Source organism: Larimichthys crocea, chromosome XIII, assembly GCF_000972845.2.
Source record: "Larimichthys crocea isolate SSNF chromosome XIII, L_crocea_2.0, whole genome shotgun sequence".
In the NCBI taxonomy this organism is placed as follows: domain Eukaryota; kingdom Metazoa; phylum Chordata; class Actinopteri; family Sciaenidae; genus Larimichthys; species Larimichthys crocea.
The window spans coordinates 20,270,360-20,296,835 of NC_040023.1; the positions used below are offsets into that span (position 1 = coordinate 20,270,360).

Consider the following 26,476-nt stretch of genomic DNA (forward strand, 5'->3'; position numbering starts at 1 on the left):
TCATTGACTGGCATAAATCAAACATGGCAGGTTTATGGAGTCGAACGCTTTCTTTACTTGCTTAGTGATATAATCTTTTTTTCCTCTCCTCTGGGCACTTGAACTTAAACTAAAAGATTTTGTGGAGGTTTTTGCTCTAGTTGCCTGTCTTGAGGGTGTAACTCTCAGTACCGTTCATAAAACAAACTGCCTTAGCGAGATATTGTTGCAACATTGTATGACTTGTTTGAAGGGGAATACTGATGACTGACTCTGACTCTAGGTCTTACTCAGAGATTTTTTAAAAGTTGAATACATGGTGTTGTCTGAGCTCTGACTTATCTGATCACAACATGCCCAGTGTATTGTCTCTTGATAGATAAGGTCTCTGTCTTTGCAAATCCGTCTGCATGCTACTAACAAGGCAGTGATGTATCATTTAGCAAGAAGACAAGGTGTGTCCGTGATATCTTATTTAATCCATCTCCGTCATCATCACAGCCGCGTTACCATGCCAACCTTAAAGTCATTAGCCAAAACAGGATGTGAAGTGCAGTCTGTCAAGTATTTGGACAGTGAGGTGAGCACTTTAACGATGAGGTTAAAGTGCTGACTTTCAGGTTACGTGCAAACTGTCGCCCTTTGATTACACACTATACAAAGGTAAAAGTGTGCCAGGAATCCTATATTATATTTCCAGTATGGTTGCGAACAACACCAAACACCCTAAACCTAGCAATATCCAAATAATTCAAACATAGTCAGAACCTACAGCATGTTCAGGATATTAATAAAATATATCAAAAGTAGTAGATCATTATCCTTAGAATTGATTAATGCAATGCCTATGGCATGTATCCTCTCACCACACATAGGTTTCACACAGGAAATCATTTCCCCATGGCCTCCATGTCCGCTATTAAAAATGAAAAATTAATGTAGTATTTTAAACAGGATTAAATCAGAGCAGAACTTCCTGCCTAGACATGAAATTATCCATTCTGCCATCTCAATTAAAACAAGAAGACGATCTAAATGTGACCTCAGCAGGATAACATCCCTGTCTTTCTGCTTACCTGCCTGTATTTGACTGTCTACAGAAAAGTAATACTCTTGTCTAGTTCATCCATCTTTAATGGTTTATTCTGGCCTGATGTGTAACCAGCAGCAGCCACAGACAAAGGACAAAGTATGTTGCTTAATTTTCAATAGATGATATTTGCTGTATTAATCATGGTAATCAAACAAGATAAATGGAGAACAGTGACACCTGCTGTTAGGAAGATGTAAGGAAACACTTCTGTATATACACAACTAAACAACAACTAAATTACGACTGGCAAAATATCAAAGAATAACATCACAACTTCTTAAAACAACTTTTAAAAGATATACAGACTGAAAATAGGTCTTTGAAAACTGAAACTAGTATTATCGTTACGCAGAGATCAGCATGGACTGTGTTGCAGGGGTGATTTACTGGGAGGCTGTCTTATTGAAAGCAACCATTTTTCAGTTTTTATACATAATGTATGAACTACTGGATCTGTTTTCCCAAAAGTAATAGCATTCTTTCAGCCTCTGTTACTCAACAAAGTACACCAAAAGCCTACTATAAAGGGACAAAAATGGTGAAAATAGACAGAGCAGAGCAACAATACGAAGAGATCTTCGCTCCTAGCACATACATTTTATGCTCCTTCAGCTGAGGTAAAGCACATCAATAAATAATCATTCAACATTCTCACAACACTCCAGAGGTAGAGCCCCTTCTGCCCACACGTCAATTTGTTCTTGAGCAAGACAGTGAACCTCAAATAGCTTACATTTAGAGAAACACAAAGAGACGCAAGCACACTCTCAAAGCACACTCCATTAAGTACCTCAGTTGTGTTTTGAGTTCAGTGAAGCGTGGCCTCTTGCTGGGATCATACGACCAACACTTTGTCATCAAGCTGTAAAGAGTAGGCGGACACTGAGGGGGCATAGCCAGTCGCTCGCCGTTCTCTATCCTGCCGATGACGTCGTTGTTCTTCACACCCTGGAATGGCTTGATGCCGAACATTAGGATCTCCCACATGCAGACGCCTGTGGAAAGGCAGAAAAACATAAAAACTCAACCACTATCAGAAAGCATCCTGCTGGATCTTAAATGCTGCAAAGAAAGAGAGCAAAGAGTAAAACAGAAAGAGACTTAAAACTAAAGAAGAAAACTGACACAGGCATGAAGAAAGAAAGAAAATAACACAGACTTAAACTTACCAAACATCCAGACGTCACTGGCTGTGGTAAATCGTCTGAAGTTGATGGATTCTGGGGCCATCCATTTAATAGGAAGTTTACCTTTAGATGCTGAAAAACATGGATCAGGAAAAATGTGATGCACTCAGTTTATGTCAGAATAACTATGAATAATAATGATGCTTTCCTTCATGTGTTATGACAGACCAAAGATAAAGAAAGGTCCAGAGTTTTTACAAAATATGGAAGAAATGAAATATAATATTCATAACTATAGTTATAGTATAGTTTAGTGTTTAGTGTTAGGTTTAATAAGGTTTAATTCACCTGAAGAATAATAACAATTGTTATGTTTTTGTAATCTTAGAATAGAGCATCAGAGCCTTTTATATTTACACCTCTTCCACAGAGTCCTCCACTCTAGATGGGACATTTTTTTGTGCTTTTTTTGTGACTGCCATAATTTCTCCTTCGTGCTAGGAAAGAGCAGGTGAGGTGACAAGGTTGCAGTCAGCAACTATGCTGCTAGATGCCACTAAATCCTAGACCCTGAAGTGTTAATTTATCACACTGTGTGTATTCAGGTGATACGTTTACCTTTGTAATAGGAGCTATCTTCCATGTATCGTGACAGACCAAAGTCCCCCAGTTTCACACAGTCGACTGTAGACACCAACACGTTTCGTGCTGCGATGTCCCTGAAGAGGACAACACCAAGATGAGTTTTGACATTTATTCCGTAAATGTTCTTGACTGGACACATAGGTAGTTAATAGGTCACATGAGGTAATAGACAATATTTTTTCCATACATTACGATATGTATATTACAATTTATCATTGTTATGCTTCCAGTAGGTGGCAACACCAGGCTGTGCTTTACAGAAAATATCTATTTACCATATCTGACTGCTCCAGATCATTATACATGATCATTTATAAACAATAATTATTTGTTAATCCATTATTAAACATGTATACTATATCAGAAGACACTCGTGCATACCTGTGTACAAAGCGTTTGCTCTCCAGATATGCCAGCGCCGTGCTGAGCTGATATGAGTACAAGATGAGACTGGCCAAGTCTAGACTGTACTTCCTCACCTGGAGAAACGACCGTAACTATGGAGACCAGAGGGAAAAGAAGGCAGAGAAAATAACAATAGTTAGTTAAAAAGTTATATAATACAAATATTAAACAAGAACCAGGAGAAACTAATGGAAACGTTATCCTTCAACAAAAGAATGCTTGACATGTTAGTATATTTAACATGTTGGTAGATTGTCGCTTCCCTGTTTTTTGAAGCAACTGAAAAAATTGCACAAGAGTCTTTATGATGACTGTGATAAACAAACACAGTACACTCTTATACAAATTCTCATCACTGTCCTACTGTACCTCTCCGAGTGTGCAGAGCTCCATGATGATCCAGACTGGATTCTCTGTGATGACTCCCATCAGCTTCACAATGTGCGGGTGGTCAAACTGACGCATGGTTACTGCAGGGAAAGAAGAGGGGGTGCAAAGATTAGTTCATGTTTTTCTTTTCTGCAATTGTTGGCAGGTAACATTTAACAAACACATACACACAAGAGAAACTTACATGCTTCTTGGAGAAACTTTTCCCTGACGCTGTCTGATGTTGAGTTCTTACACGTCTTCACTGCCACAGACAGGGCCGGGTTTTCCTGCAAGAAACAGACCCAAAAAACTCAATGAACAATACAACAGAAGCATCTATACTCAGCATGATCACCGTCTGAACCGAGCTTAACAGACAGACTCAAAAATCAAAACTCAAAATATTAAGATTCACGACTTTTAATAAGAGCCTATTAAAATATGCTGAGAATACCATATGTTTGTGTCTCACCTATTGAAATTAAATTACGACAGTAACAAGAAGTATGTAACGGTTATTGAGTGGCAAGGCCATTTGGTACAGCTGTACAGTTATTGTGAAGTGAGGACAAGTTAGTCTTTGTTAGTCTGGCTTCAAAGTGACTTTGCAGGAAGACAAAAAAAAGTGAGTAAGTGACTGTATTAATGTATTATATAAATGTATTTTAAGGTCAGTAGCAGATTTATTTGCCTGTAAGAAGATGAACCACATTTTTGTACCTAATGAACTGCCATATGAGTGAATGGTTTAAATCTACAAAATTAGCATGGATTAAAAACTTTCATCCACTGTCAACCCCTTGAAGGTAAAGGATAATCTATAGCAGACTAAAATAATCCGATTATTCACATCTGTGTTGTTACAAGCTTACCGGGCTGATGTAGACTCCTTGGTGGACGTCTCCAAACTGACCTTCACCTATGCAGCGTCCCAACTCAATACGATCTCGCTGAATCTCATAGTCCCGTGCTGGATACACAATATATACACAGACGTGAACACACACACAAATGAGGAGAAACAAAGGAGACTTTCAGGTCAAAAACAAACACACATCAGTGCCCACACGTACACTTCTTCTAAGTCAGGCGTTGCATTTACTAAGCTTGTCAGAGTGCTTCACAGATGGCAATTTTATATTTAAAGTTTATATTTAAAGGAGACGCAACTCTGGAGACGCTTGACTTGACTCAACCACACAGTACAAAACAAAGTATTTATTTGTTGTGTGCAACATTAGGACATTTCTCTGAGATATTTGTAACTGTATTATTAAGTATTTAAATCTAATTATCCTGAATTTCCAGATTAAAACAATTAAATCATCTTACTACTCTGACAAGCTTAGTTTTATAGCGGTCAGCATAGCTCAGTGTCAACAGCATGCAACAAGAGCATCAGCAAACCACAGCCAGACATGCCATGTAACACAGACGAACGACAGCCAGTAACACTCAATGTATATATGAACATGAATTTCCACATCAAATCAAATGCAATATGGATAAAGTCAGGTGGATTGCAGGAGGAATTACAAGCTTGGAGGCTGATTTAGGATCAGTGTTACATTTGCTCGATCCAAAAAGGAATTTAGATCTCTATTATCACATCTATTATTACAGTCAGTCAATTTTCTTCTTTTGTCTGTGAAAAGTTGGCTGTTAAGAGACCAGTGGTTTGCTTTGCCTGATAAGCATGACACTGTTGACCTGACTTTGTCCATGTCATCAGCAAATGAATAGAGCATACATGGCGCTATAAGTTTACAGGACCTGACAAATCTCTGACTTCTCTTTTATACTGTTTGTGAAATGTCCATAACACGTGTTAATAAAACATGTGCGACCTTTAGAGACAACTATTCTGGGCAATGAAATGCCTGTAGTGGGAATGGGACTAAATGTGGTTGCAACATAAAGTTGCAAAATGTACAGTTGGCCATAATTAATGCCTGTGTGCTCTGCCTCTAAATGTCGCCCATGTAACCCGATCTTAAAAAGTCAGTCATGGTTAAACAATGAAGTGGGTCTACCCTGTTTTTTAGTGGTTTGGGTTTAAAATGTTGGATTATATATATATATAAATGTATCTATTTAAACCCTTCCCTCTCACTGCACTTCCTCCTCATCCTAAATAGCAACATCCTGAGTCAACTTGCCTGGTTAAATGATACATAAAAGTGGACAGTAAATGTGTTTATACAGCTTGCATTATTCAAGTCAGATAGTACTGATCTTTACATTTGTGGAACTGAATACGTATTTTTTAGCATCTGGGACTCAATTCTGAAGCTGGCATCAATTCAGCCCCAAAACTGACAGCACACCACACATCAGAACAGAAGGGGGTCAAATCAACAGGGTACAGATACAGAAATAAATTCAGGATTTTATTTTAAAGTTGCAAGCAAACTTAAAATAAGGGTCACAGCAACCATCACAATACAACCAAACTCATGGTATGTTCCAATCATTACCTTGATCTAGTCCATAGTATTCTGGGAAAATGGGTTAGTGATAGGAAACAGAAATAACTAGCTGTGAGTACAGAGATCCAGAAATTGTTACTACAGTCTTTATTATATATGTGTTATTTTAATTACCACCATTGTAGGTGTGACAGTGATGCAGCTAAGTTAGAGGTACGTGTGTTAGTGACTAAAAGCTATCATTAGAGTCCCTTATCATACAAAATAACTTGTTCTCAGAGAGTTAAAGCCTTTTAGTGTTTTGTCTGAAGAAGGTTAATAATCAAGAGAAAGACATCAGCACACACATTGGTCACAACTAACTAGCTTGGACAGTTTGTAAAAAATCATTTCATATTTCAGCTTATACACCGGAAAATGGACTGTTTGTAATGTTAGTAAATAGCACGGGTGCAGGCATATTTCTTTTTTGGTCGTTCACTGAACAGTGTGGACATCTTGCTTTCTCTGCCTACAACTGTTCAATGGGCCTCTGTATGTGGAGAGATATAATTTATGAATGGTCAAAAAGCAAAGCCATGTTGAAATTTGGTTGCATGGAACAACATGTGCTTATAACACTCAGGCGACATTTTAAGGCAGTTTAAATGGGTAACTTTGTCAGTAGGAATCTTTCACTTAAGCTCATTCCCCATTAAGGTGACATCACCCATCTTCACTGCCTCTGAATGTTGCCTATGTAGCATCACCACTTAGCGCCGCAGTGAACAACAGTCCCAGACCTGATGAATAGGCACTACTCAACAGAAACAGCAGCTCAACAGGCCCTCTTCGTGTACTCTCGGATATCCAGATTTTTTAAGTATTAACACAGACACCCTACGGGAGTCTCAGAGCCAGATAAACAGCGCAGTATTTATCGTAATAACAGTGACCAGCAGGACATAGAGCCATTTGAAAAATGTTTACTGTAACGTAAACATTGTGGTGAGATAATGTGTGAAAGCAGTTTGAGGAAGCTGCAGTTCTCATTAAATCTTGTGACAACTTAAAACAAATATAGATTGCAGGCCTATTAATATACAGACAGGCAGTATGCGGTTCAGGTGGTTTCCCCTTTTATACAAGATTGTGACCGTGGAAAATGTAGATTCATTCAAACCTCAAGACACCACTTTACCAGCCATTCTTTTATTAAGAAAATCCAACATGGGACGAATCCAAAGCTGCACTCTGAATACATTTTTAATCAGACCTGATAAATCATTAAATCCACCTGTATAGTGGAGTGTGATTCGTTTACAAATTTTGCTCAAGATACTTTACAGTCTCAATTATACAATAATTTAGTTCTCTGGGATCCACAGGCTCAGTTGAGAATGCCCATAAACTAATTAAATGGTATACTGTTGATCGTGGCACGTAGTTAAAGGATAATATGAGGTGAAACATTCAGAAAGGCAACACTAAATGTCTGGATTTGTGGAAAAGTGATGTTTTTCAGCTTTAAAAATCCAAAGCAAAATAGTAATAAAATATTTTTCAAAACGTTAATCTGGTTTTGCATGCAGCGTATCAGATAAGATTAAGTATTGTGTGGTTTTAGGAAAGAATTGCAAGCAGCCCCCCACACATACATATTCATGATAAGACCAAGACAGTTTTGCTCAAAGTCAAACATTTTAAAATTACAGTCTCTGATCTCAAACCAACTGAACACGAACAGAGGCACACAAAAATAACTTGCAGTACCACTGCACACACAGTCATGTCTCCTAAAGACCTTTAAGCCTCACTCCGTCACCCCACCAGCGTTTGTAGACTCAGTATGCTACACTGAGCACACACACAGGTGCATAAAGAACCTCGTCCCTCCACGTGTCACATTAGCTGCCTGCAATGTTGATGTGCAAAAGTGTGTCTACTTACTTGAAGGCATGGTATACGTGTCCTCCTCATCTATGATCTCAGCATAGTCGTCAGTTTCTGCAAAGTAGGGAGGGAAAAGGAGCCAAGAAAGATTACGCCTCACTGACACACAAAAGACAGATAAAAGAGAAAGAGCTGACAACAAGCTCGCATCTAAAACTCCACTTTGATATAACAAATGGAGCCCCCTTGGACAGAATTCAAATGACTTAAAAGGTTAGCATCTTTGACATGACAAGAACTGAAAATCCTGCTATTTATACAAAATGATTTGTATAATCTGGATTTTAAAGAAATGTTGAGATTATACCTTTTTTTTAAAAACCCAGATAAACCACTATGAAAATAACAAACAAATCAAATCTCTGCATTCAACTAAAGAAGTTGAACACATCTTCAAAGACAAAAAAGGACAACTGAAAATGCCAACTGCAACATAAACACAAGACAGATGTACCTTTCCAAAAGACCGTCACCATACCCGTTCCCAAACACATGCACGACAATTTAAATTTTCATGTACTATAAAACAGCTGCACATGAGGAATGTAGGACAGAGGAGTGCAACAGAGAGGGAGACACACAAAGGAGAGGAAAGGGGAGGGATGGAAAGGTTTGTTCTTTCCACAGAAAAACAGGTTGAGTCATGGATAAGACTGGAAGGATGAAACTGTTAGAGGCAGACACAGAGAGAGAAAATACACACACACATACATTATTGCTAAATGTAGACACGGAGCAGGAATTCCACTGAGTTACTAATTTAAGACGGCTAATAGAAAGAATGTTGTTTACCATCGCCACTAGTGTGACCTGCAGAAGCCACATGCGGCAGGAAACACACACAGAGTGGGAAAGAAAGGGAGAGGACATTAGTTTCACTGTTAGAACAAATAAGGTCACAGAAATTATTGATTCACGTTATATTCAAGGTAATTCTCATTTAATTCCGTGCAAGTTAGTCAGAGGTCAGTAGACAGTCAGGGCAGAGTGAGTGTGACTAAAGCTCTCCATGGGGACATCTGGCGAGACAAGGACTCTTCACTGCACACACAGATGAGGCTTTATAGGGGGAACAGGGTATGCACACATATCTATGAGCCCTTTATCTAACTCTTAGCAGTCACTGTCGTTCGTGACATTTAGCGCAGCAGACAGGCAGCGATATTAACATGGTAGAACACGCAAGGAGAAAGCGAGAATGGGATTTATACCTGAGACACAAACAGCTCTGGTCCGTACTCCGTCCATCCGTTTTTCCATCCGCCTCTCATGATTTGAAACTCTGAAGAGGAGATCAGAAAATCATTTTTGGCTTTATGACCGCAAACCAGTGTCCCGAATGAGTTTCCAGTAGCAGCTATGTAGATAGCAGTGCAACCAGGGGAATGGAGGATCCTTCCACAACCAAATAGTTTAAATTAAAAACATAAAAGGGTGTCTAAATTTATGGGCAATTCAAGGGCTTTAAATTTTATCATCAAGATTGAGATGCTACTCTGGAGTCGAGTTGTGGACTGAAAAAACACTACTGTCAGCATAGGATGAAAGCAGCTTTTGGTTGTCAGCGTTTACCTTTTAAATCCCTGTTCAAATTCCCTTAAAATAAATTCTGAAGCAGAACTGAAACAACTAAATAACAGCTGCTTAAGACAACAATGCATCACCTCTTTCCCTTGACTATACCTCTTTTATGTACATCACACAAAAATGACATCATGTTTTTACTTGATAAAGCAACTACGAGACAAAAATACATCTGTAGACTTACTTTGGGATGGAAGGCAGAGCTCGGTCCCCTTCTGCAGAGACAAAATTAACACATGATTTAGATGCAGAAGTGTTCTCAAGTTAAAGCTACAGGGCTGTAACCATTTCTTTGAATCCATAGGTATTTTTAGAAAAGACTAGCTAAACACCAGCTTGTAAGTGACAGAGCTTAAAGCTAGAGTAATATTCATAGTAAAAGTTGATTATAATCACAATCATCGCTTAGCTACAACACCCCCAAACATGATATTTGGGTGTATAACAAACACAGAATAAATGTAAGAGTAGTTGCGTGCCCTACCTTTGTGGACTCTGACAATGAACGAGTGAGTAGCTGAGGAGACGAGTCGACAGTAGCCGTCAATCAAGTCAGCCATGTTTTCTGCTGTAGTCAGCGATGCCGTGGTGACTGTGAGGGGCTACACACACGCACACACACACACAGACACACACACGCATTAGTACAAGAGACAGAGAGTAGCTTCACAGTGACACAATGAGAGCTTTATTAGCGATAACGTCTACTACCAGTGCACATGTACACACAGTCTACCACACACACACACACACACACACACACACACACACACACACACACACACACACACACACACACACACACACACAGATACTCTAGCACTGATGCACACAAGCTTTTCCACTAGTGAGGCCTGCTGCGAACATACACCCACTCTCGTCAAACACACTCACGCTGACACTCAAGTGCAGATGGCAACATCCGCCTTCACCCTTCCATGTGCTCTTCCCCTCTTTCCCTATACCATTTCCTGTTCTTTTCCTGCAGATTGTGTGTTACTACACCTTTAAATATAACATTTAAGAAGCAGAAGCTATCCCATGTTTGTAAATGTACATCTCTGCTACCTGGATGAAATAATGTGTGCCTAATATCTTTGAAAAACATGCATTTTGGACGAGAACGTAGGTACTGATGTTCAGCTTAAAATGCAATGCAATGTTTTTATAAAGAAAAAAACATACAATTGAATAGTGTGCAAGGTCTGTGTGTGTGTGTGTGTGTGTGTGTGTCTTTTCACCTCTGGAGCTCCCGCTACGTTGAGCTGCAGCATGCCTTTCCTGTCCTTCTCCTCCAAAGCAGAGTACTGGATGGACTGAACCTGGTTAAAGTTAGCTAAGTGTGTAGGCTGCAGAGACAAAGACAGATACATCGAAATATTTATAATCACGTATCACATACTGCACACGCAGATGCCCTGCAGATGCAATGGAAATCTTTTCAAATAACTGTACATTATTAGTCACCAGTCACCAGTCAGTCATGTATTTCTATTATTACACAGTGCCAACCACAGTAATGACAGTGTCTTTTAACACTGAGCACTCGAAGGACGTCATCAAGAGTGAATCTTAATGTGTTTATGAAGGCCAAACAGGACAAGTGCTATTTCATTTTCACGCAACAATCAACTTATTAAATTAATGGCTGACATTTTGACAGCCAGTCTGTCCTCATTAATTTGAAACACAATAACTCAATTTAAGCAGTGGACTTATGAATGTAAAGCTGTGTCCTGTTTTCTGAGTTGTTTTCTGCAGCAAGCAGCTGTGTAGCTCTCCTTACATCACCTGCTTATCACACATGTGGCTTTTTGTAGCTCATTAACTGCAAAAAATTGAGTAAGTGAGAAAATCTGTTTACCAGAGAGGCACACCAGTAGAGGGCAGTATGGTGTATTACCACTCTGACCTTCCAGTTAAAAGTGACGCAGTAAACAGTGGTGTTGAAAGCTTACAAAAAAAAACTGTCCTTGATCATTTTTGAAACTGTGAAACATTTTCACTGAAGACTGGTTAGACCTTGCAAGAGGAGCTGTCTATGTGCATCACTCACCGTTGAGCCTTTATCTGTGAGGTAGCTGATTCCTTCCTCTGGTCCAATAGCTAACTCTACTGATATAACCCAACTAGACTAGAGAGGCAGAGAGAGAGAGAGGACACCATTAAAATAGACATCATATTTCATCACACCCTCTGCTTTATTAACTAAACATAGTAACGTAGTATAGTAGAAATGTAATATTGATGGGACAAAGAGACAGAGGAAGGTTTGCATTATTTAAGTTGTACAGAAGAGTATAATAACAACAATATACTGCAATATATAAAACTTCAATTGCCAGCCTCACCTTGTATTGTTCTAGCAGTTAAAGATGACACTGCACTTTACATGTTTTCATGTTTTCTCCTATCAGGAGCATGCTAAATAGGCTCAAAGCCCCACACCCCTAGCTTTTTCAGGTATGAATAGACTTTTTTGTCTTTATGAATTGAGTGTTGTCCTACCCCCAAAGCACATTTGAAGCACTCCTTGTCGAAGCGGTAGATGGGAGAGAGTATCTCAAAGAACTTGTGGATGCTCTGCTCATCATTGAGGTTAGCAAACTGTTTAAAGGTCTGCTGGATCTGCTTACGAAGAGTCTTTGCCTGATAGAGAGGAGGGGGGGAGAGGGAGAAGCAACATTTTCAAGGATTAAGTATTTGTGGAAGAAAGTTGGTTTAAAGCCAAAAAAGCACAAGACACAACTGATGAGGCACACTGTGAGTGACAACAGGAGGTTTAACTTAATTTCAGACAATCAGATTATCAGACATTAAGCCAGATATCCATTCAGTCATCAAGCTGGTCTCCCTGCCAGTCAGCCGCTCACTCGCTCAAGCAGCCATTACCTCATCCAGCTGACTGACTGAAGTGGGACTACGATTCCCAAAGAAATGTCTGCCAATGTCACGTCTATTATTTGGCAAAGAAACGTACATGGAAGAGCCAGCCCATCAGACCTGTTAGTGTTTCTACATGAACAGTGGTTTAGGGTTTACCTTGAGCGAGTCCAACAGGCTTTTGGGGAAAAACCTTCTCAAACCAACATCTTTCCTAAGAACAAACAAACACATCACATTACATCTTTGAACAGTTGAAATGAGTACATTTAAGGTAATATGGTTTCCAGTGTGGACCAAATCCAACCAATCTTACTCTAGTAGTTCATAATTAGATTTCTTATCCAGCGCGTTTCCTGGCATCTCTCTGAAGAACCTCCTGCAGAATTCACAGAGAAAATGAGACACAGGCACTGTGGACACTGTATTGAATGTTCATTTCTGGATGTGCTTGGACAATTCTCTGATATAAGCAATACCTAATTGTCAAGAACCTGTTTGAGACTGTTGCTGTGGCTTAAGGACTAATATATGCGTTTTTCTCACCTAATTTCCAAACAGCCCAGTTTTAAAGCAACATCTTGATCCACCTGATCAGCTATATGTTGCATGTAGTCACTCTTGACCTGAAAGACAGCACAAATCTTTTTACAACAGTACTGCTGTAAAGGAGCTTTAAAGTTAAACTATGTAAAATGTGCAGTCGTATACAATAGTCCCATAGAAGAGCAGAGAGAAGCGTATAAGTTAGATGTTTTATTTATCTGTTTCGAGGTGTGTCTGCTTTGGTAGAGCTAAAAAAAGTGAAGGGAAGATCAAAAAATGATAGATATACTATATAGTTGTTATTCCACACCTTTCTATGTCCTGCTTTTGTTGCCTCACCTGGTGATAGAGGTAGTTGAGAGAAGGTTTGTCTTCAGAAAAATGGCTGAGGTAACCTTTGGGAAGGTACCGCATCCGCAACTCATACCTGAGAATGACAGAGACAATTTGCATAATAACAACACAGTCAGTACATGTACACACACAGAGAACACAATAACTTGTAGCTTTTAAAATCAGAGTCTGTCAGAGGCATAAGGGCAGGAGCAGTATGCTTACTCATATATACAAGCTGACGCACACATAGACCTTAATACATTTTAGAGCCATCACTCTGACACAGTTTAAAATATGCTGGAGAAAAACTAGAAAAAAACAGATCTGTTTTTCTCTTGGAAATAAAAAAAAGGCTTGAGAATTTCAAAACAACCACAGTTCAAATATTTGTGCATCTGAACGTCAAATACTTGAATACCACACATAGTCATGTAAGTTGATCTGAATATGTTGCTGTACAATTCACAATTTAGGTAGAGCACATGATCCTGATTAGAAAATATATTTTAGCGATAATGGAAAAATAGCCATAGATATAATATATAGGTATGCGTTGTAGCTAATCAAAAGGCTTTAATGACACATATCTACTACATGCAGGTATGTTGACGATGTTTGGAGCTATAAAACAAGTTGTTTCTTGTGCCTAATTCTTGCACTATTTCCTCTTGTTCTACTTACAGAGGGAGGTTAAACCACACATTAGACACATAATAGCACCCATGGGGCAGTAGATTTTATATTGTGCACAAAGTCACCTTAGCAGTGTGGCTTGAAACCTAGTCTTGAAGTTGGAAGATGCCTTTTTTACTCACTGTATTACTTTTTGGTGGCACAGTAAGACGTGATTTCATCTTTTGCTGACAGTGAACTTACTGTGAGTGATAACCTTGTAATGCTGTAAAGCATAATGAGATTCCTGCTGTTGCACTTGACAGTTAACTGTGTCACAGAAGTACCCAGATGGGCCATCACTGTTTATCGTGACATATTACTTTATGACTGACATATTGCAGTGACTACAGTGAGGTAGAAATGGGTTAGGAGAGCAGTGAGCTTCAAGCTGATGTGATGCTACAGGCCTGTAGTTTGTTAACAAAAGAAATCAAAGACAAAATGAATAAAACATCCTTATTCTATAATGAATGGGCCAAAAAGCGTGAGTGTGAGAAGAGAAAAAAGGATGTGTGTTTGAGAGAAAAGAGAGGGATGTATAAGAAAGAAAACAGATGTGAGAGATGAGAGAAGGAAGGATGGAGAGAAAGATCAAAGTGAAAAAGGACGACTGCGAGCACATGAGACAGGATGAGAGAAAGCACGCGAGGGAGTGAGATAGTCAGTTCATCCCCTGGGCTACTTCTGCTGTTCTAACAATAGCTTGGCGGTGGCAGAAGCTCCTGTGGGCTTGCATCTCTGCCGCCCTGTGACGCAGAGCCGCAACAACTGGCAAAATCATTTCAATTTTACTGATTTTTGGCTGCAACAAATCAACTGCAGGACAATGGTTTGGAATAAAAGGAGAGCCGTTACAATCTGAAGTGCAGATGGCTAAGCGCCAGCCCAGTTTGAGCGTGGGTTGAAAGTGGTCAGAGCTGCTTTCAAAGTTAAATATAATAAATACTTTGATCAAACAGAGCAGACCATCCCTCATAGCATAATATTCTACAGCATCAAACAAGAATGAGTCTCTATAGATTATAGTTTAATAATGGGCAACAAAAAACTCATTGTAAACAAGAAAAAAAAGGCTATATATAAAAAAGGGGCCACAAGTCGGATTCAAACCCTGGGCGGCTGCGGCAAGGACTAGGCCTTTGTACATGGGACACACACACTATCAGGTGAGCTTACTGGCGCCCCGACCATAAACCTTTTATTCACTTTGGTAATAACTCCTCCGTATTCACAGTTGAGAGATTAGATAATTAAGGAAACACATTATATTAGGACAAACAACACAGGCACCAAAAGAGAGCAACTCAATATTAAATACTGGACTGTAATATTTTTTACTGCTTCCATCCAGTAGTTCAGTAAGTATGTTTCTTGGTTTATTGCGCATAAAATGATTTCACTGGGATCAAATGTACTGTAGCTGTAGTTTGTAAAGCAGACTTAATAAAATGCTCTTGGTTGGCAGATTTAAAGCTTAAACAAATGTTGCTTCTTCGGTCTAATCAGTCTCAAAGATCAGCCTCTTGTCCTCCTCTGGAGAGAATAGAGTAATGTTATGTTATTTGGCCAGCTGTTTGATATTAGCACAACATTTAAGTAGAAACAGATAAACCCTTCCACCCCCCGTCCATTTCCAAGAGGAATTATTGTTTGTGCCACTGTTGCAAAGACCAGATTGCTCTCTCAGAGCCCAGCACCATGAAGAAATGATCAACAGCACTTTGAAAATGAGAGAGAAGAAAGAAGCATGTTCACTGAAGAGGTAAATTGAAACTGTCACAGGCAAACGTTGTTGCATTGTAGTTAGAGTCTAAATAACACAACTAGGAACTGCAGCAGGTGTTGGTGTCAGAGTGGAGGGGGGAGTAATATTAGGAGATAAAGCATTTGTTTGTTCATTCATTTAGTTTATATATAAATCTTGTGAACTGAGCATGCATTTTCTGAGGAAATGTTATACCCTGTGGCTGACAGCATTAGATAGTAAAAGTGAGGCTTATGGGGAACCAATATAAAAGTGAATGGTGTCATTATTATTATCTACAGCAATTATACTGAGCAATACAACATTTACTTTGACATCATAAGATAAGCAAAAAAGTTATCTATTTACACGTTGTCAGAAGTATCCACGCGCAGCTACACAAACTACAGAAATAAGCACCGTCAGCCAGAAGTGAGTACTGATGGTCTCTGCTCACTGATCTCATTGTGAGCGTGTCTTGTTCATAAATAAACATTACTCTCTAACACATCTTATAGAAAAAGTGTAACAGGGGAAGACATGAGGATGTGGGAGCACACAATGAGGGTGAAACACTGAATGTTGTTGTAATTCTACCTCCATTCCTCCTGGGGGTGCTGTTTCTCATATTTCTCTCTGACGTGAGACACGCCCAAATCGGGGTGTAACCAGTGGAGTGCATCAGAGTGCAGATGGGTCAGACGGAGGCCCAGTGAGGACACACAGCGCAATTTGTGGATCTCTGCTATCTTCTGGATAACACCCTGTTAGTGGAAGGATGAACAAAGAAAAGGTGAGACATTGGAGGGCTAGAAAGGCAAGATATGTGTGAGTGTGTGTGTGTGTGTGTGTGTGTGTCTTACCCTGACATCTGTAGCATCTCCGTGCCTGATATTACTAGCCCAGGTGCATGGTTCACTGTTTGTCTCAAAATAATGAAAGATCTTCAGAACCCGGTCCATAGAGCCCGGGGGCCGCTCTAGACCTCCGGCAGAGGCGCTGGTACCAACACCAGTACCACCAGGAATCCCAGAACGGGATTTAACCCCACAACCACCCGCTGAGGAGTGATTGTGGTTGGGTTCCAAGTAGGAAGATGATGCCATGCCTGACTCAGATGCTCCTGCTGGGGCTAACTGGGCGTCATATTCTGAAAAAACAAACAAAAAAACAAACAAACAAAGACAAACAGAGAGGTCAAAAATAGTTGACCAGTAATTTGTATCCTCACTGGAAATAAATCATCAAATCTTAAAACACAGCAGAAAGAATAGCTAAGACAGTACAAACACCAACTCAGATAACCTCTCAGTCATCATCAGTGGTTCATTCTGCACTTTACACATTTGCCATCAGGGAGCAAAATTTGCATCAGCCAAATGCTGGTAAAATATGTAAGTTGCCGGTAGATTTATTTCACCAACCAGCCAAAAAAAACAAAAAACAATCCACTAAGTGGATGGTAAAATTTCACTGGTGGGCAAACAAGTTAAGCACTCTGTTTGTTGTGACATAAACACAGGTTACATTAATAATCATGAAAACATAAAAGGGAATTCACGCAGAACAAATCTAAGTGGAGGAGAGATAATACAACTCTGATAACACAGCTACAAATAATTAGAGAGAGAGAGAGAGCAGGGAAATGTTTGTGTCTACGCACACATGCACAGTTTTATCTACACATGCCAATGATTGAGCTTGTGTTTGAGTGACAAGGAGGGATTATGTGTTGAAGTAAAGCAACAACCAGTCGATTATTCAGTCGGTATAAACCAGCAAAAGACTGACACAAGGTCTTTTTAGAAGGACCTAATGGACTCACAGCTCAACATAAATCAGATGAATTTAAATACATAAATTTCAACCAGCAGTCAGTCTTGTTAAGAACTGGGTTTAACAGCAAACGGCTGCTCGGCTGCAGTTTCCAATCTGGTGGTTCTGAAAAATCTGACTTGACACACTCCGGTGTGCTGTGGGAGGATTAGTAAATTGTTCTGCTGTTCAGTAGTAGTGGCTGTGGGTGGGTTGTAGTCTAAACACAGGATGAATTCTTACTGATATTTTCTTAATGATGAGCTTACAGAAAAACCGACAGAATCACAGGACGCAGCTTGCTTTATATTGACTCTATTACCACAGTATGAGGCAGTAATGATATCCATACAGCAGAGCCTTACATAGCAAGCGTGGTAATCTATCAGCGGCAAGCAACAACACCACAAACCATCCACTTCCACAGATTCTTGCTTTTTAGTCTCCGAGTCACCCCCTCACCTATTTACCCTCTTTGAGGTTGGGTCTTTACCCCCACCTCTCTACTGCAGCTTCACACATCTTGTCTTTGTGCGAGACACACACTGTGTCATGTTGTCACTTCCTAGTTATCCCTGTAGGTTTTGTTGAGTCATCACCTCCACAACAACCGGTTTTAGCTGAATTCCGGCATCGCGCGGTGACAAAAGAGACGCAAGTAAACGAAATCCGATTGACTGATCAATTTCATGGCTCATTTCCAGTATTACGGAACTAAATACTTTGATCTGCATCATCATCTACCTGATTATTGGTGGCTCAAAGATCTGATTATTTCAATTGGATGACTAATTTAATTAATTAAATATGAAGACAATAAATCCAACTGACAGACTGTGTTTTCAGTTTCTGTTACAGCCCAGGTTGCTTCATTACTGTACTAAACACACCTGCAGCAAGCAGAAAAATCACTACTCTTAACATCACATCACTACATTCAGCATATTTTGCAGTATGTTCAGGTCAGTCAGATCACTTCATACTGATGAAAAAGCAAGAAAGAAGCATAAAGACAGAAATATGGAGACTGATCAAGGGAAAGTTGTTTCAGCACTTTCACCAGCTTGACCTACAGTTGCCTCTTCAAAGACTTCTCCAAAGTGAAATACGTGTGTGTGTGTGTGTGTGTGTGTGTGTGTGTGTGTGTGTGTGTGTGTGTGTGTGTGTGTGAGTGCACAGTGACTGCAACAGAAGTGTAAAGGAGGACATTATGTATCTGATAACTTGAGTCAGCACTCTCTTTTAAGAACTTGCTGTATCGATAGTGTGTGTGTAAAACTCTGAATGTGTGTGTCTACCCGGAGGCATTGCACGAGTCTTTATTAGTCCATATCATTACACTTTCCTTGGTATTAAGTCACCTTTTATCTACTATTGATTTGTTTTTCTACAAATAAATCTATTATAGCAATTCTTCTTTATCTTCAGTTGACATGTATATGTGCTTTTTAGATGTATTGTTAGGTTGTTTTGTAAATCAGATATTTCTCCGAGAATTGAATTGGATTGATTTGTTTTCATCTTTTGCATATAACCTGCCGGAAATTGTCTATTTTACTCACCTGTGAAAGGGCTAGAAAACAGAAAATGTCCAAATCTCTAATTTTTAATAGAAATGTACATTTTCAGCACCATTTCATGTATGTCCAGTACAAGTCTAAGTTTATATCATGCTATACTAGGTCCTATTATAATATTTAACTTTTTTTCCCTTTGCAGTTTAAGAAACAGCAAAGTGGAGATTTGTTAGATATTAACTAAAATAACAAGGTGTATTCTGAAAGGAGTGGAGGCAGATAGTGAGTAATCTTTGGTTCAGCAGATGAAGAAGTGTGTACTGTTATTAAAAGTGAACTCATACTGTAGGTGTGTCATCTCCACACACTCAACAGATCCTCGAGGCTTTAATACAACAGATTAATGAAGATCAGATAGCAAATGTCCGTCTTACAGTATTAGTATCATCATCCAATTAAAATGATACCGCTGTGGCTATAAATCTGCTGGATTATTAGATGGCTTGTTACAATCCCTAAAGAGTGTCCTGTTGCCATAATTCCACTATAGCATCTCATTAAAATACCAGCTGCCTTGTTAATAACCAAAGACCCTGTCTAACTGATAAGGATTAAATGATGAACACATTAAAAAGGTACAACTTGTAATATTATACGGCACAAAATGAACATATAAGTGAGGTTTTGGAGTGGAAATTATTTATAGTGACTCCTCTGTTACTTTGATGGATGCAGAGGTTTAAAGCTTCCAAAAACGGTGTAATTCTTCTACTACACGTCATATTATCATGCTCTTGTTTTAGTTTTTGAACAGTCTTAATGAGGTTTAGTGGTGCATTTGTGGTGCAAGGGGAAAGAGGTTTGAACTATGAAAAATGTATACTACACACTGACTATGTTATTATTGACATAGCATCATGTCCTTGCTCTGTTATGGATCATGTTTTTGGGGGGTTTCTTTGATAAACGATTGATTTATAAAAAATAAATAAATAAATACCATAAGTACCTCCAGTTCTTATAACAGCTGTTTATATCCAGCCTTCATGCCTCGTCTCAAAAGGGGCACAATAAAAAATGTATTGGGGACATTATTTTGACTGAAACTCTTTTTTTTTTTTTAAATAGAAACACTCGCACCAGAGGAGCCATACAGTCACAAACCAGTCAGCCATCTGCTGCTGCTGCTGCTCGCTCACTCACTCACTAATCAGATTAGATATTAAGCGCTAAAACATTGTAACGCACCGCTGCACACACTGGCACAAAACACAGTAGTGACACAAAACACACGTTACAAAGTACCTAAATACAGCTTGATGAAATCCTATTAGAGAAGTAGGCATTCCTACATTTCCCTTGTTGCATGCATATCTACTTTATGCTGTAAATACATCACACATAACTGGGAACGGGAGTTTTTCAGTAGCATTTACTACTGAACATAGCCACTGTCTCATGTGACTGAATTTATGCAATGTAGAAGGGGTTAGGCGGAGCAAATATTTGAGGTGAATGATTGTGAATTTAAGTTATTTATTTAGAGGTTCGAGGTTATGTTATGTCTGATCTGAAATTGTTACAAATAGATACAACTGACATGGCTGACATAAAGCCATTGTCCTAAGCATTTTTGTGGTTCAAATCAAGAGTTTCTGCCATCAAATATTTTTCAGTTTTTTAGATTATTCAGCATGCTAAGGTCTGACACCTGGTTGGCGGGATTGTTTCGCATTCTGCTATCAAAAACAAACAATTAATATGCATATGATCATAAAAGCCTTTATATTGCAAAAGGCTATCCCCATAGTTACCTGGCTTTATAGATTGCAGATTCAGATTTGGGGCACTACAAAATATGGATCTCATAGTACATAAATTACTGTTTTAAATAAGTGCAACAACAGCGCAGACAAATGAAACCATTTCTCCCTGCACCAATTTCCACTCAACATAACTGCACTAAATCCCCACATGCATGCCCTCACACACCCAAAAAGAGAGAAATCAAATCAACTAGGCCATGCAGGCAGCCAGGAGGGGAGCAGGCAGCTGTCAGGCCCACCACCCCCTCTCTCAGTGGGGCTCCAGTGACTGACACTCAGCCTGTTAAACCACAGTAGGCTGCAGTTGAGCTCTGTCCCGTCACAGCAGCAGAAGGACGGTTTAACTCATCGTCTAACTGGTATCTGGGTTACTGGGGTTAGCACAATCCTGGGGGAGCCTAGCCTTTCTTTCTTTCTTTCTTTCTTTTTTTTCACCATCCTTTTCTCTGCCCATTTTCCTCAGTTGTTCATTTTTCACTTTTATCCCTGTCCTTATGCCTTTCTTTCCAAAGTCTTCATCTTTTCCTTTGCCTTTCAGCCAAATCTCTTGTATCCTTCGCTCTCCATCCTCACCCTCTTCATCTGCAACTCTTTTCTTCTCCCTCTCTCTTAATCTTCCCGTTGCTCATCTCACATGCTCACAGGCCTTTGAGTTCCTGCTTTCACATCTCCATTTGATCCCCCTGTCCTATTGAACCACCTCTCTTCCTTCCTCCCTCTCATCTTTCTCTCATCCTCAAACAATTTCCTCTGCCCTCCCCCCTCCCCCACGCACTACTACACCCTCTCTTCCGTCTTCTGCCAAGGATGCGCATTATCTATACCAGGGGACAGAGAGGGAAAAGCTCCAAGTCTATATGGGACTGGTCTAAATGTCATTTCCATATAAATAATAGTAATAGTTTTTCTGTGGTGTGCAGACTAGAGAAAAAAACCCCACAGGACCAGCATTAAGAGTGTGTGTGTGTGGTTGTGTGTGTTCTGAGCTGTTCCAATGACATCAGAGCTACCACGGTAACTTATAACCACCATCTCCCCACACGCTCTAACTGCAGCACAGTACAACTATAACACAAATGGCAAACGAACTGATAACGATTCACAACCTCGAACAGTTTCCCATTTTCCAGATAAAAGCTTGAACCAAGGCAAAAGATTCAAATTCACACTGTCCCATTAAATCAAATCACGTGCAGTAAAATAAAACAATAAAAAATAAGTCATTCATTGATGGACCTGCTGAAAAAATCAAAACAAAGTTTATTCCAGTGACTGACAGCTGGTCCAGCTGCATTTCTTTGTGCCTTTGTTGACTTTTCTTTCATACTCCATCGGCCACAAGAGCTCACAGAACTGCTCATGAGGATAAAATGTGTCTTGTAACACAATGTGATAATATTACAGACCAGAGGGATCTGAAATACAGAAATCTGTCTAATTCAGCTGAAAAAATAGATCTCTAGCTTGAGGAAATACTGAATGTTTAACAGAGCAGAGAGAAGATGCTTCCAAACGCAGTGAGAGGTGGTAAACAAGCAGGTGATTTATGAGAAAGCACTGACATGTATTTCATTGTAAATAAGGATATCAAAGAAGAGAAAAGTGCACTGTCATTGTTTATATCTGATAAACTATGATGTGGATCTAAGACTATGTAGTCGTGAATCATAAGGCTTTAGCTAAATTCAGCACTGACACTAAACATATCCAACTACACGCTGTATTTGTCAGGACACACATGTGCATTCAGTTTGTATGTGGTGTGTTCTGATACACAGTACATTAGTACATACTTGGTAAGGGGTGCTGTGCATAGATGCAGGCCCCCTTGCTCCAGCAGAGAGGGATGCAGCCGCTGTTTTCCATTTGTTTTGCAGGGGGGGCTGTTTAAGGTCTGGCCAGAGGGCCCAGACAAAACTGCTGGGGCCCAAAAACAGCATAGAGACTAGAACTGGGACTGGCTCCTAACCTGGCTTTTCAACTGTGAAATATTCCTCGGATATAATTCTAAATAAGTAAATTAAAAACAAACAGAAATATCCTAAAGTTTCCCCAGGCGAGTTAAAAATGTTGCTGTGCTGGTAGCTGCGCTGTCATTGGTTACAGGGGTGATAATATCCATTCTGCAACTTTTAGCCGCCTCACAGGACAGCCACAGGAAACATAAAAATCAATCAAAGATAGTGTCCCAGGGTTGTAAGTAACTCCAGTAAAGCAAAGAGCCCAGTAAAAGGAAACAGAGGATGTCAAATATCCTTTGTACTGTAAAATGTGATGACACAGCAAGTATCCCCACAGGAGACAGAGAATATACCGGTATGTGACTGTCTATCCTCTGGCAGCCACTACACTCATCATTACTGTCCAGGTCCAGCTGATAGAAAAGCTCCAAATGTTTTCACCGTTAAAAAAACCACTGAGATAAAAAACTGTCTCTGATTCTCACATCCAAAGTGGCTCAGCTTCCAGAATCTGTCCAAGTTTATCTGGCAGTCGAAGAACAATTGAAAGATGATAAAAACAGGAAGTATCTGGTTCAGAAATCCAACCTTCTAATCTCAAGACTGAGAGTTGCTCTCCTAAAGTCCTATTCAGGACTTGAGGGAGTGGCTTGGAGGTCCAGGTCTAAGTAATCAATCTGCCCAATCATGACCTTTAACCTGGCAAAAATACATTTACCATTGTGCAATGTGATACGTAATGATCCCTATGAGGAAGTTCATCATTTGTTCCTTCACTTCAGGGAGATGGAGTCCTTGTGGATGAAGAGGATTCAGTAAGTCACTCGAGGACACTTCGGCAGGGTGTAAGCTTCCCAAAACAGACTTTCAAGTGTGGCTTCTGTGGTTGGTGAATGATTTCTCTACCCATTAGGGCATCCTGCGGTCCAATAAATCCTCACGAAATATCAAATTCAGGTCTTCACTGCGGCACAGTTGATCCAATTAATCAATCTTTGATGTGAAATTCAAAGAAGGCGGCTTCCCTGCAGCCATAAATCTTAAGTCACAGGTTTTGGCACTCTGTGTCAATCATCCAGGTTACAAAATAACACAGACATCGCTTGCTGGAAAAGTAAGACTACATATAATTACACTGAAGTATCATTTTCCAAGAAAGGTGGTAGTTTTGTTCTGTAAATCCACAATGTTGTCCGTAGGATGATGGCGAAACAGACGAGAGACAGAAGAAACGATACAGTGGCATCAGTAAAAAAAGAGACAAAAATGTAGGGCAAGAGTAGAGAAATGGAGCATAGTGAGGGAGAGGTGGATGAGAGTGACCGACGCAGGAGGGAAAATGGAGAACAAGACAAAGAAAGAAGAAAGACGAGGCAGGAAGAGACTAAAGCATGAGTTGCCCAAGAACAGAATGATGAAAAAAAGAAAGGTAGAATTGAAATGAAAATTTGAATTAGAGAGAGAAAGAAAAGGAAATAAAGAGTGTGGGATGAGGAGAGAAAGCGGAGAAACCCCAGGGAGAAGCTCAGCCTCACATCCTCCAAAGCTTTCCCACAATGCTCAGAGCCTGCAGGAGTTAACCAGGTCAAAGCAGGTGTCTGATGTCAGCGACAGGCATAAAGTGACAGAGACCTAAAGGGAAAGGTGGAGCAAAAAGTCAGGAACAAAAAAAAAAAAAAGTGATGCAAAGCCAGGCAGGACAGGATGAGAGTAGGTGAAATGAAGTTGAATAAAAAAAAAAAGAGAGAAAGTGATGCAGTAAATGTTCCCAAGTCAGTCAGCTGTGTGTCGTTGAGTCTGGCTTCTGAAGGCTTTCTTCTGGAGCAGCGGAAGAACAACTAGATCGCAACATCACTCCCAACGTCGCACACACTGCCGCAGCAAAACATGCACACACACTGTATATCCAGCGTAATCAGAGCAGTCGCAATGAGTGCACCAAAGAGACTGAGTGAGAGAGTACGGGTGGAAGCCAAAGAGAGGGCGTACGTATACAAGAGTGCATGTGGCTAAGCAGGTAAGCGTCTGCGTGCGTGTGTCAGCAAAGTAAAAGATGGTGTGTGAGCAAAACGCTCAAAGTGAGTGTGTGTGTATGTCAGCTGAGTGTTTCTCCTCTGCTTTTGTTTTCTGTATAGGCTGCTGTGACCACACTGCGAAAAAGCTCTGCTTTATACTGCGTATACATATATATGTGTGTGTGTGTGTGTGTAGAGTACAGAAGGAAGAGTCAGGAGGACGAAGAACGATACTGTAATTGAGACTTGATGCAGCAGAAAGTAGGCAAGCTGATTGGACTAGTACTTATAAATATGCTAATTAGTCCAGACTCTTAATCAACACTCCAAGCTTAATAAACAGGCCCTCACATGTACACACAAACCCAACATCAGCACACACAAAGTTTAACCAGGATTAGAGCTTAGCCTCTGAAGACATACATTCCACTCTTTGACCCGTTACAACACTAGTTCCCTTCTGTATTTCCTTTTCATTATCCATCCCCCTCGTCCGCTTGCCTGCCTGCCTGCCTCTCCTTGCTGCCCTCAGCAGGTCTCTACCGCCCTCTGTCCCCACACTCTGTTGTCTCTCCCCCTCCCCAAACATATTTCACCTGCTCCTGCAGCATGCAAGCTCTCCATTGGCAGTAAAGCAGTCTGACACTCAATCCCCCGGATGTGCCAAAGGACAAAAATGATATGAACACTTTGTAGCTAAAACTCCAGCTGCAAAACTCTGACAACAATCACATTGTGATTATTTTGTGACACAAACGCATGCAGAAGATATCGACATATATTCAATTATTTCAGACTTTGTGCTAAACAACAAGTCCTCCAACATAAAGATAACATGCGTTCATGCCCTTCAGAGTGACACACAGAAGCCATTTCTGACCCGACATCAACAGGATGACATCATTTGCCAGCGCTGTTCAATGCCGTTACAAATTGCTGTCGAAAATTACATTGGGTTTTTGATGTGACATTGCTATGGTTGTCATGGTTACATATAATATAAACCAAAGTGAAGTGTTTTAACAAAAAGTGACCGGGCATCACCCTTAAGCACTTCCTCATGTGAAATAACAGAATGAGAAATATGAAATTATCAACACAAAATAAAAACCATCTTTGTGTTTTTGGAAATTGAAGAGATCCATACTGCGATTCTGAAAATGTTTTTGCCTTAGTTTTAATTTATTTAGCAGATTTTAAACCACATGTGGTGCTTAAATGCCTCAGGCACATTCAGGTCTGTCTTCCTTTGTGTTTCACCATTTAAAATTGTTGCAGTCCTCCAAACAAAGTTGCAGAGGTTGTATGTTGTCGTTCAGTATGCTCTCCACTAAAATGAACTTGTGATCCTTATCAGCAGTCTTGAGGATAAGAGTATTCCCAAGGCTGTTATTGGCCACAGATGTTCAGTTTACTCAGTCTGTACACGGCGTGCTGTGCTGCTGTTACTTTCTAGCAAAGTCAGAGAGCATCATCTCATTATAAGTCTAAGTTAACCCCAAACTCAACTTTGGCAGCACGTCTCCCACTGGAGACTTGCCAGAGTTAAGGTCAAGAAATGTAAATTATGTTTCTGTCCTTTTCAGGAATGA

General features: G+C 39.9%; 1 protein-coding gene across 15 annotated transcripts in view; it reads right to left on the reverse strand.

The window, feature by feature from the left end:
* Positions 1-26,476, reverse strand: part of LOC104938545 (focal adhesion kinase 1) — a 56,676-nt gene that overhangs the window by 22,367 nt on the left and 7,833 nt on the right. For 7 of the 15 annotated variants that reach the window (XM_019275903.2, XM_019275899.2, XM_019275898.2 and 4 more), the window contains exons 3-24: positions 16,614-16,900; positions 16,348-16,514; positions 13,335-13,422; positions 12,996-13,075; positions 12,766-12,828; positions 12,609-12,663; positions 12,075-12,215; positions 11,623-11,700; positions 10,808-10,915; positions 10,051-10,168; positions 9,751-9,781; positions 9,194-9,264; positions 8,775-8,792; positions 7,980-8,036; positions 6,099-6,119; positions 4,494-4,591; positions 3,824-3,908; positions 3,619-3,719; positions 3,226-3,341; positions 2,818-2,918; positions 2,242-2,331; positions 1,863-2,067 (exon numbers count right to left, since the gene is read on the reverse strand). In XM_019275903.2, the coding sequence (XP_019131448.1) occupies positions 1,863-2,067; positions 2,242-2,331; positions 2,818-2,918; positions 3,226-3,341; positions 3,619-3,719; positions 3,824-3,908; positions 4,494-4,591; positions 6,099-6,119; positions 7,980-8,036; positions 8,775-8,792; positions 9,194-9,264; positions 9,751-9,781; positions 10,051-10,168; positions 10,808-10,915; positions 11,623-11,700; positions 12,075-12,215; positions 12,609-12,663; positions 12,766-12,828; positions 12,996-13,075; positions 13,335-13,422; positions 16,348-16,514; positions 16,614-16,856 (2,135 nt within the window). In that variant the 5' untranslated portion in view covers positions 16,857-16,900. The remainder of the gene's footprint in view (positions 1-1,862; positions 2,068-2,241; positions 2,332-2,817; positions 2,919-3,225; positions 3,342-3,618; positions 3,720-3,823; positions 3,909-4,493; positions 4,592-6,098; positions 6,120-7,979; positions 8,037-8,774; positions 8,793-9,193; positions 9,265-9,750; positions 9,782-10,050; positions 10,169-10,807; positions 10,916-11,622; positions 11,701-12,074; positions 12,216-12,608; positions 12,664-12,765; positions 12,829-12,995; positions 13,076-13,334; positions 13,423-16,347; positions 16,515-16,613; positions 16,901-26,476) is intronic. The other 8 variants (XM_027286284.1, XM_019275900.2, XM_019275895.2 and 5 more) reach the window with 3 other exon arrangements.